The sequence below is a fragment of the Notolabrus celidotus genome, chromosome 20 (genome assembly GCF_009762535.1).
Source record: "Notolabrus celidotus isolate fNotCel1 chromosome 20, fNotCel1.pri, whole genome shotgun sequence".
In the NCBI taxonomy this organism is placed as follows: domain Eukaryota; kingdom Metazoa; phylum Chordata; class Actinopteri; order Labriformes; family Labridae; genus Notolabrus; species Notolabrus celidotus.
Genome location: NC_048291.1, coordinates 6,372,385 through 6,383,860, shown reverse-complemented (window position 1 = coordinate 6,383,860; position 11,476 = coordinate 6,372,385). Strand labels below are relative to the sequence as shown.

Below are 11,476 nucleotides of genomic sequence, written 5' to 3'. Positions count from 1 at the left end.
TCATGATGCCAAAATTCAGCTTTATTAAAGAATTTCAGACATTTCACAGGAGAGTTGCTCTGGCATAAGCCTTTGCTTCAGTATTGTAACAGCAAGTTATTATTGTAAATCCTGCTAGTCTCAGAGGGATACTTGACATATGATGATGGCAAAGTCCAAGTCTGAAAATTGGTACCAGGAAGTAAAAACGTGTTTAGGAAAATCTCTAGTTGGTTGATGTCTCTGTGATGGTTTTCTTCTCATCCGCACTGGTGTTGGAGCTCACGATGTTTCCTGAAGAATCCACCTCCTGCACGATGGTTACAACACGGGTGGTCTTGGTGGTGGTGGTGGTGTTACTACGGGAACACAGGATGGTCAGTCAGCTTATTGCAGCTTTTGGTTTGTACTTCCATGAATATGAACATCATTGATCAAATTTCAAAAAGCCAATGACAATTTTTTTTTAGTTTGGCATAATAAACTGTAATGACTCCAGTAACACTTTGACTTTTCAACAAGGGCCATCATCAGGGCAGAACTTCATGTGTTCAGAACTGATGACATGTTACTTCTTTAGCATTTTTAAGCTGGTGACACATGCTATCAAAGTCTGTATTCTTTTAGTTGAGAAAATAATTTCCCATCTTTCTCATCAAACACAAATCATATACTAGTTAACTGAGCTTAACAGGGCTGTTCACTACCTTAGTGAAGTTAGTTAAACTTTAGCTTTGTCTAAAACTAATTGTGTTAAATAATCTTTAATCTCTCAAACAACATATCATTTTCACTGTTTATTTTAGCTTATACTTACGTTAGCTTAGCATGTTAATTTAATGGTGTAAGAGTAACTTCATACCTTTTACATCAAATATGAGCAATGAACAAATCGCTCTAGCTATCGGTTAGCTGTTTACTTTTTTCTATTCAAGTAAGTCAAAAAAACATCTCACCTTTCTTTCCTAAAATCATGTTAACCTTTACGTTACCTTGTTTGTGTTAGCTGATTCAAGCAAGCCATTTATTACGTTAGCTTTGTCTGTAAATCTAATGATGTATAAGTAACGTCTCACCTTTCTTACATTATTTCAATTGTGTAGTTTTTGTAGGTAAACTAGCTGTAGATATTAATTCTGCTACTTTAGTAACTCCTTATTTACCAACTTCCTGTGTTAGCCTAATCTGGGTCTAAACATGAACATAACATTTTTTACATTTGCTTTTTAAGTTAGCTAGCTTAATTAAGATAGCTCTTTTCTAGAGGTAGCTTAAACATTCAGTCAGACTTAATTCACAGCTTCGTCCTCAGTTTGGCTGTGTCAGACTCTGGTCTATTTTTAGATGTCTCTCTGGTTTCTCATTCCTTGGTTTAGTTTCCCTTTATAAGTGACTCAGAAACAATGAACTATGTGGACTTGGGTCATGGCGGTCTTTTTTTCCCACACAGGATTTCTCAGAGTGTCCCTGTACTCACCTCTCGGCCTCTCCCTCCAGCAGCCTCCTGTATTCGGCAATCTCCAGCTCCAGTCTGGTCTTGATGTCCAGCAGGTCCACAAACAGGACCTTCTGGTTCTCCAAGTCGCCCCTCAGCTGAGCCAGCTGGTCCTCCAGATTCACCACTTGCTTCTGGTATCCGGATAGCATGTTAGCGTAGCGGCTCCTGGTCTCCTCCAGACTCGCATCAAGAGCTCTTTTCTGTCAGTGAGGAAGAGGGGGAAGAGGAGAAGGTCAGCTTTGTTTCATCTTTACTGATCACTTTCAGGGTTTGAGTCTAGAAACCTTTGAAACTGTAAAAAATTTGGATTATATGAAGCTAAATACTTTTTTGATGTTATGATGCAATACTTACTAACAATTATTTATACCTACAGTGAGTATACTGCTTTTATAAAATATTACTTTTTATTTAAACCATTGATTCAGATGGAGTTCTTCGTAATAAGTCAAAATAAGGGTTGGAATAAAAGTGTTGTGTCACCTTGCTGATCTGAGCCTGCAGTTTGATCTCAAGAGTCTGAAGCATTCTTCTGACTTCACTGATCTCACTCTTTGATGATGTCAACGTCTCGCTACTCACTGCCACCTCTTTGGTCAGCTCAGCCGTCTGTGGAGATCAACAATCAATGAAGTTAGTGGTACAATATCAGGTGTTATCTTGAGTTAGAAATGAGCCGTATTCCAAATGTGTGTGTCGAGCTGGGGGCAGCATCAGCAAGATCAGGGCAGTGAATAGGACTCCGTGGTCTCACCTTGGCTTGGAACCAGGTCTCCAGGTCTTTGCGGTTCTTGGAGGCGGCGTTCTCGTAGTGTTGTCTGATTCCTTCCATGACAACAGCCAGGTCCTCCTGAGGTGCAGCGTCCACCTCCACGTTCACCTGGCAGCTCACCTGACTCCTCAGAGCCAGCAGGTCCTGCAGGAAGAACCCAGTTACTCCCTGTCTTTTTCTTTTTTAAATGTCTTTGTTTCTGTTTGTGTTTTGTTGATTCTCACCTCCTCGTGGTTCCTCTTCAGCTGGAGCAGCTCCTCCCTCAGACCCTCCACCTGCATCTCTAGGTCGGTCCGGCTATGAGCCAGCTCATCACGGACCCTCTTCAGCCCCATGATGTCAGCTTCAACAGACTGACGCATGGCCAGCTCGTTCTCAAACCTGAAGAGGAACACAAGAAAAGGAGTTCAGGCAGTGTTCGATAAAAACACAGAAGACTTCAGAAGATTTCAAGTTTTGGTTTTCAGCAATGGATGAGTCTAAGTCTCACACTCACTTCACTTTGAAGTCGTCTGTGGCGAGCTTGGCGTTGTCAATGGCGAGGATGAGAGCAGCGTTTCCGCGAGCAGAAACCTGAATCTGAGCAGGAAGGATGGGAGAGAAAACAGTGTGTGAACATCTGAAAGTTTGGCTTCAGTAGATTGAATCAATTTATATTTCAGGATATGAAATATCAGTGGGGCTGTGTGGCCACCAGGTGGAGCTACAAACACCCTAACAACAAATGTTAAGTTTATGAGTTTATTCCTTTTATTCTATTCTATTTAAAATTTTTATAATTTTTTTAATAGTTCTACGGATGTTAAAAAAAAAAGAGTGAGAACTTACTCAAAACATAAAAAGTAAGTCATGAGCCATAAAGACAATTAAAATCCCAGTGTTTAACACAATATATACTTTAAAACAAGATGTTAAAATGTTAAAAATCTATAACATGGATGAGTTAAAAAAAAAAAAAAAAAGTGATGATGAAGAAGAAGAATCAACAACTTTTGACATTTTATGAATTTTATGAAAGTGAATGAAATATATAAATTATTTTTTCAATAAAATATATTATTGTCATTATAAGATTAACAATGTAACATTTAAATAAAGTGTTATTAGAAAACTAAATAACATTTTAGTTGAATTCAATTTCAAGATTTTAAAAGCAAAAAATAAATTTTGAAAATGTGATTAATTTCTTGGTTTAGTGAGGAAACCCCTTTGCCAAGTGTGCTTTTTTGCCCTCTTATTAATAACAGAATAAAGTTAGTCATGGATTTTGAAACTGAAAATGCTGAATATGTTTTAATCTTTACGACCTGTCGGACTAAAAATCCTGAAAGCTTTTACCAAAACGTAAACTCATAATAATTACGGAAAAAATGAAAAAAAGAGACTAAAATAACATTTACTGTCAGTCAGTAAACACTCTGTACACACACAGACACACACACCTGCGTTATCAGACAGGTTTCTCTACTTTGAATTTGTCTCTCACTGAGTGTTTACATTAGTCTGAAAGTCAAACATTATTTAGAGTCAATATTAGCACAGGTGTTTACTGAGGCCTGCTCATTAAAAGAGAACTGAACATATTTACATGTAAGCAGTCACATGTTTACCTCTTTATGTCAACAATGTCTCAGAGCTATTTGTCTGTTGTATAATGTGAACTTCATCCAGAGCGCTCAACAAATTTACTTAATTCAAACTCTTCAGAATTACAGAATACATTTGCTGTAAAATAGCATCAATACAAATGTCAAGTTATGTTTGTTTGTGTTTATAAGAGAAAACTGAAATAATGTCTTAACTTTTAGGTTAACCATTTAGACACACTGGATTAACAATTACTAAACACTTGAACAAACAGCACTGCAGTCTAACAAACAGAAAACAGAGCAGAGTAAAAGGGATGCAGACAAACTATGGAGGTTAAAAAATGCCAAAAAAGAAAATAATAATATTAATCCAAATTATTAAAACAAAATTAATATTAATAATAATAATATGGAAAAAATGTAATTTTAAATTGGAATAAAAAAATGTTAAAAAGGATGTATTTTTTCGTTTTCATATTCATTAGTAGATAACTTGATGTCAACATCTATGACTTATTTTTCTGCATATAATATGCTTAACACTATACAAAAACAATAGAATGCTTTTTATTTGTTTCAGGCAAATTCATTTTTATTTTATATGCGTCTATTTCTCATATTTCCTTTTTTTTAACCACATTTGTGTCCCAGGTGATGCTGCTGTACTTTCAAGAGCCAAGCTGTCAATCAACTGCTTTTGGGCGGGCCGCTACATTTCCACATACTGTATCTACAAATGTATTCTTCATTGCCATATGGGCACTTCTTTGCTCAGTTCAACTGTTTATCTACCTGAAAAACTTTTGTCCAGCCACCAACCAAATTGTATTTATTATTTGACCTTTTAAAGAAAGAATAATTTTCATTCTTTTACCTCTTCATTCTATAAAGTTAACCCACTAGCATCTCTATCGTCTGATAATATTCAACTAAATCTTCAGATGTTAGGTTTGTGTGTGTGTGTGTGTGTGTGTGTGTGTGTGTGTGTGTGTGTGTGTGTGGGTGTGGGTGTGGGTGTGTGTGTGCGTTTGTTCTCACCTTTCCCTGCAGGTCTTTGACGCGGACGCTGAAGCTGCGGTAGTCATGGACCTTGGGGCCTGCTCTGCTCTCCAGGAACTCTCTGATCTTCAGCTCCAGGTCTCCGTTGGCCTTCTCCAGGCTACGCACCTTCTCCAGGTAGACAGACAGACGGTCGTTCAGGTTCTGCATGGTCTCCTTCTCGCTGACAGCGATGTCCACTGAGCTGGCCAGGTCCATGGAGCCGCTGGCTGAGGGGCTGGAGCCGAAGGCGTAGGAGGCCTGGGAGACCCGCACTCCTGACCCTCCTGCTCCTCCGTACACGCTGCCGGCCCCGGAGCTACCCAGCCTGCGAGAGGAAGAGGAGGAGATGGAGGGGCCCATCATCATGGAGCTCCTGCTGTTGGAGTAGTTGCTGCGGCTGGAGTAGGAGGTCATGACTGTATGGTGTCTTCAAGAGGAGAGTGAGGAGCTGCTTGGATATCGGCTCCTTTTATGTTCCAAAATGAGGCTGGGGGGTGAGGAAGGGGGCCAGGTAGGTCAGGTTGGGTTGCCAAACATGCCTCAGGGAGTCTCAGTGCAGCCTCAGGGGCATGAAAGCAAACAGGTCTAGTATGAGCGGGTGAGGTCCAGCTGGTCGGGTGAGTTTACAGCTAATAGGGAGAGTCTCAGCAATTTCCCTGCTGCCTGACCATCAGAGAAGGAGGGAGGGGGGACTCATGGACCCACGGGCCACAGAATGCTGCTTGTACCTGAAGGTCCAGTCCAGTAAGTGAATTCAGAGCCCTGGGGTCTATACATCAAGTCAGACCTTGAACACCTCACAAGTCAGAGATTTAAAAGAGTTTTCTCTACCATCACTGTAACAGGAGACAAGAAAACTTTTACATAACATTTATTTGACAACTGAAGCTGAACTGAAATAAACAAGACATAAATTAATTATATTTTAGCATCAGATAATTGTACAGTTTGATTTATCAAAAAGGAGGGAAGTCAATTACCTGAGAAGATTATTTAAGAATGTTTGTTAATAATGAAAAGTGAAAATTTTGTATTTTAAATTAAATTCCTGATCATTTGTCTTACAGCCTCTTTTGGACTCATGTATGTGTGTATTTGTATATATAGTTATATATAAAATATATACATATATACACCTATATATACTGTATTTATATATATATATATATATATATATATATATATATATATATATATATAAGTATGGCTTCATTCTCATAATATTACAACTTTATACTCATTAAGTTCTGTAAATGATTAAAATGACTTAAAAGTAGTGCAAGTTTTTGTATTTTCCCTGGGTTGGCTCATTCAGCCTGCAGCAGTGAAAAACAAGCTGTAATGGCTGCAATGTGACCCTCCGAGGTGATTGTGCACCACCCTTGATGTGTACAACCACTGACAGTTCTTGTTTGGTCCCTGAGAGGCTCACAATTGTTATTCGAAGAATCTGACAGCCTTACAAAGAGGACCCCTACAGAGACGGACCTTTTTGTTTAAGAAGAACAAACTTCACTTTTTCAAAGAGACCAAACTCCATGGACAAACCTGCTGAAGTTGTTGTGCAGAACGTGAGAGTTGCTGCTCTGCAACAGCCTAGTTTTATGGCCGTAGTTGTTGTTGTTGTTGTGTTTGGATGTGTTTTACATGTATAATGTGTTTGTGACCCAAGACAAAGAGCTGGTTATACGTGTATCACATGAGTGCAGGGCAATCCAAAAACAACTGGCGCAAAATGACCTAATGAGGATAAGCTTAATAAAGGTCTTAGAGCAGGGGTTCCCAAACTTTTCAGCCCCTGATCCCCAAAATAAAGGTGCCAAAGAGTCACGAGCCCCCCTGCCCCTTGAGGGGATTTAATGTGAATTAATTTAGCTGGTCTGCAGAAAATGACCCTACTTACATGAGCATTTGGCTGTGTTTCCTGCGCTGTTATGAATTAACCTACTGCTACTGATGCGTTTGATGATTAACTGTTCACTAACCCTAAACTTAGGAGTCATCTGGCAACAAAGAAGAGCAGAAAACTCATTACATTTTGTATTTTCAAAGTTTTATTTCAAATGAAGCTACTAGTTTTGTCAATATTTTTTAACTATAATGGGTAAAATGTACTATTGTTAGATAACTTTTTAAAAAAAAACATTCTGGAAGACATATTACGACCCCCCAGGGGGTCCCGACCCACACTTTGGGAACCCCTGTCTTAGAGCACTGAGTACGTGTGTGAGCTTGTTTTCTTTTTCTTGTATCTGTACTCACCTTTAAAATCACCAGCCACACAAAAGCACAACCAAGCTGTCTAATTCGATGTGTTGTAGGATATAATTACTGTTTTTGTCAATGCAGTCTGGTGTCTTTGAAGAGAGAGATGAAACACTCGGGATTCTTTCTAGAATGTTGTTAGACACCTCAAACAATCTGAGCCTGTAAGCGATGAAGTAAACAACTTTCAGTAGACAGATTCAGAGGAGGCACATTTTCTCTATTTGCACCTTGACTTAGACCTCGACAACTCACAGTTTAACCACATTGGTAACCATAGACCTTTCTGGAGTCCCTGAGCTCCATTGTCTTGTAGGTAAATTATGGTTGCTGCCGTAGACGTCCTGCTGCTGGTGACGGCCTGCAGCTGTATACCTGCCAGACTCCAGCTACTGTGGACATGCCAGACTCCAGCGGCAACATCTACTACTATCTGTATCATCACTATAATCTCTCTCTCTCTCTCTTTATCTCTTCTATCCCTCTTTCCAACCCCAACTCTGTCAAGGCGGATGTCTGTCTTAGCATGAGTCTGGTTCTGCTCGAGGGTTCTGCCTGTTAAAGGGAAGTATGTCCTTGTCACTGTAACTTGTTAAATGCTGAAAATTGCTCTGCTAACGAATTGCTGTAAATTTACAAGGAAATTTCAACAATAAGATCCTGTTATGTTTAAATACAGGACAACCCTGTATAATTACGGTTTATAACATTATTGTACTGTAATATTGCTTCAAGGAAAGAAAACAGCAATGTCTTGTAATTTTTGCATTGCATTTTGGGAAAAATAATGTGAGACCACATGCTTGGAAGGAGAGCGGAGTAAGAAGACAAATTTCCACCCAACTCCATCCTAACAACAAACAGGTGAGTGCCTTACTGCTTTGCTTGTTAAAATTGGCAAAAACCATCACTTACTAAGTTTGAAGTCATTTGTAAGATTAGCATTAGCTAGAGTTTGACATGACACAAAAACAGCAGTCACACAGAGTGAGTAAATTTTGCCAGCTAACATTAGCTTGATCTTAACAGTTGCTGAATGGGAAATCTCCACAAAGCATTTTCTTGTAATTTAAATGTTGGTAGGGGTTGTTATATGGGTCTGCAATGCGTTGAAACATATAAATTAAAAGTGGCGACCTCCAAAAAGGCAGTTTTTACAGTATAAATTGTGCGTGTTGTTCACAGCCTCATAAATAAAACCGAATTGGTCAGAGATTGGTCTGACAAGCAGAACAGGCCTCCTCTTTCTTTATTCAAAAAGGGAGACACTGATAATAGTATCAATAATACAATACAGAGAATTATTTTTGCTTTTTTGCTACTTTTATTTTGTCCTTGTCATACTTTTTAACTTCTTTTCAAACTACCAATCATAAAATTATTTACAATTTGAACTGTCCTAGGAATCCGTCACAGCAACTGATATGGAGAGAACCCTCCCACTTCTCACAACTCCTCGGCTGATACTCCATGGTATGTATGATATTTTCTTATTCTTTTTATGTTTAGATGAGCCACCAAAGTGTTTCCTGTAATTCAATAACTAATAGTCCCAACTCTGAACATGCACTCTTGTTTTTCAGGCGGGACATATAGGGATCAACCCTGAGCGGGGCACAAAGGCTGTACAGGGCAAAGAGAAGGTCAAAAAGAGCTCTGGCAGACCTCCGGTCTCAAGTCTCCTAAAAAGAGTAATGGACTTCGAGTGGGACTTCATGTAGTCAGTGATACACACACGCAGACACAGACACACACACACACACACACACACACGCAGACACAGACATACACACACATACACACACACACACGCAGACACAGACACACACACACACACACACACACACGCAGACACACACATGCAGACACACACAGCGATACCTAATACAGTTCATAGCTGTATGTATGTTCAATTTCAATAAAGACAGACATGGTTTGAAAAGACACTTTGAAGTTTGATTATTTGTCTTGACATTTTAAGTTGCAGTTTCAAAGGCTGTTTATTTATCACATTAAAACATGTTGTTTATAACTTGGCATGCAAGGGGTGATTTACCAAATCAATAGGTTTAGAAAAATAAATATATTGTCAATTTTGTAAGAAGGGAATTGATTAACAGCAAAGTGTAGTATTTTGCTACAATTAACAGTAACAATCTGCAAATATACCTATAATATAAAAAGTGTAAATATACGTTAAGAAGCTGCTAAACTTTTCAACAGTATTTTCCTGTTAAGGTTTAAAATAACAGCTTTTTGCAGTATTTATAAAAGCATTAGCAAACTGTAAATTTCAGCAACAGCAATATACCGTGAATTTTACAGTAACTTCCTGGCAACCCTACTGCCAGTTGTTTACCGTTTTTTAACAAGGGGAATTTCTAAGAGTGCATGGTGGATTAAGACCAAGTCATACCCTGTCTTGATGTTGGGTTTTAGACCTACTCTGTTTGTACAATTGTCTTGAGATTACGTTTGTTGTGATTTGGCGATATACAAATTAAGATTAATTGATTGATGATTGGTCATTTTAATCTTTTTTATAAATTGAATTGAATTGAATTGAATAAGCTTACTGTATTGACAAAATTTTAATCCTTTGGAAAGTAAAACTGGCATTGTTTTGTTAGTTTGTGAAATAAAAGCTTTGCATGTGATTTTTGACACTTCTCACCAGGGACACTTCAAGGGGGTTTGGGCCCAATAAAACTAAACAAATAATCACATCGGGCTCCACTGCTTCACTAACCCAAATGTTGTGATACTTTGAGGTGCCACTATTAATCATGGGTCCAAAGAATCCTCCTCATTCTACCCCTGCATCTTGATCACCTGAGAGAATAATGAGCAGGAAATCAATCAATCAATCAATCAAGCTTCTTTTTATATGACACCTTTTATTCAAATCAAAGACAGCTTTACAGCGATTGAAAACAAGAAAGAAGCAGAAATAAAATAATGGCAAGACATATTAAAAAATAAAAATGGATTTTAAAATAGAGACTAGTGCACATCAACAACAATAAAATATATGTAACTAAAATAAGTCACAGCATCAACTTAACATTAAGAATGATATGTGACAAAAACAAATAGTTGAAATAAATAAAATAATAAAACAACGTTAAAATAAATATAAAACATTGAAGTAATACAATTGTTAAACCCGACATAAAAGCCAGACTGAATAGATACGTTTTTAGTTTACTTTTAAAAAAGCCTCAATATCTCAAGGTCAGTAAAGTAATAAAATAAATTAACAGGGAATTAATAGAATTCAGCTCAAAAGTCTGTCCAATATAAGAAGAAGAACTCCAGATGATCCTACTTTTTTAACTCTGTAATACTTAAGACCTCACTTAAGATCTGAAATCAGTGATATATACTGTCAAGTTTGGAAACACCTTCTCATTCAAGGGTTTGTGTTTATTTTAATTATTTGAAACACTAGATTATTAACAAAGACATCAAAACTATGAAAGAACATATATGGAATTATTCAATTAACAAAAAAGTGTTAAACAAAGCAGAATATGTTTTAGATTTCAGATTCTGTAAAGTAGCCCCCTCATTCCTTCATGACAGTTTTGCACACTCTTTGTATTCTCTCAGTCTGCTTCATGAAGTGGTCTCATGGACTGGTTTCTAATTAACATGATCCTTGTCAAGAGTTCATTTGTAGAATGACTTGCCTTCTTAATGTGTTTGAGACCATCAGTTGTGTTGATCAGAGGTAGGGTTAGTACACAATGGATAGTCCTATTTGACTACTGTTGTAATCCAGATTATGGCAAAACCAGATTATTTCATAGTTTTGATGTCTTCAGTATTAATCTACAATGTTGAAAATAATTAAAATAAATAAAAACCATTGAATGAGAAGGTGTGTCCAAACTTTTGACTGGTAGTGTACCTGAAAGCCAACTTTATGCAGTAATAAATTGGATATACAATCTACAATCTCACCGCTAGATGTCATCAAATAACAAACTATGTACTTCATCAAAAGAGTGTGGCGTCTCTTGTGGAGCTGTGTGTTCACTTTTTTAACGCTCTCAGGGCCAGATCTACTAAAGGTTTGCGTGTATAAAAACACGTGCAAACTTGATAGCGCGCGCAAAGCAGATGTACTAAACGGGTGCACCGAGGATTGCGTCTTTCAAATGAGCAAAATAGCACTCGCTATCTATTTAGCGTGTTTGCCTTCATGAATATGTGGAACACATGTAGATCATCAGAACGTGCAAAATACTGGGAGGAGGAGATGCAAATGTAATCATTTAGCACACGCAATGTGATCTATCAAGCCTGAAGCAGATAGCGTGCGGTATT

At 37.9% G+C, this 11,476-nt stretch overlaps 1 protein-coding gene across 1 annotated transcript; it reads right to left on the bottom strand.

The window, feature by feature from the left end:
* Positions 1 to 5,483, bottom strand: LOC117831801 (keratin, type I cytoskeletal 50 kDa-like). Its single transcript, XM_034710664.1, has 7 exons — positions 4,877 to 5,483; positions 2,746 to 2,828; positions 2,474 to 2,630; positions 2,232 to 2,393; positions 1,961 to 2,086; positions 1,457 to 1,677; positions 1 to 338 (listed from the first exon to the last, which is right to left on the bottom strand). Exons 1-7 carry the CDS (start codon positions 5,291 to 5,293, stop codon positions 206 to 208), a joined length of 1,299 nt encoding a protein of 432 aa, XP_034566555.1. The 5' UTR covers positions 5,294 to 5,483; the 3' UTR covers positions 1 to 205.
* Between the last annotated feature and the right edge of the window lie 5,993 nt (positions 5,484 to 11,476).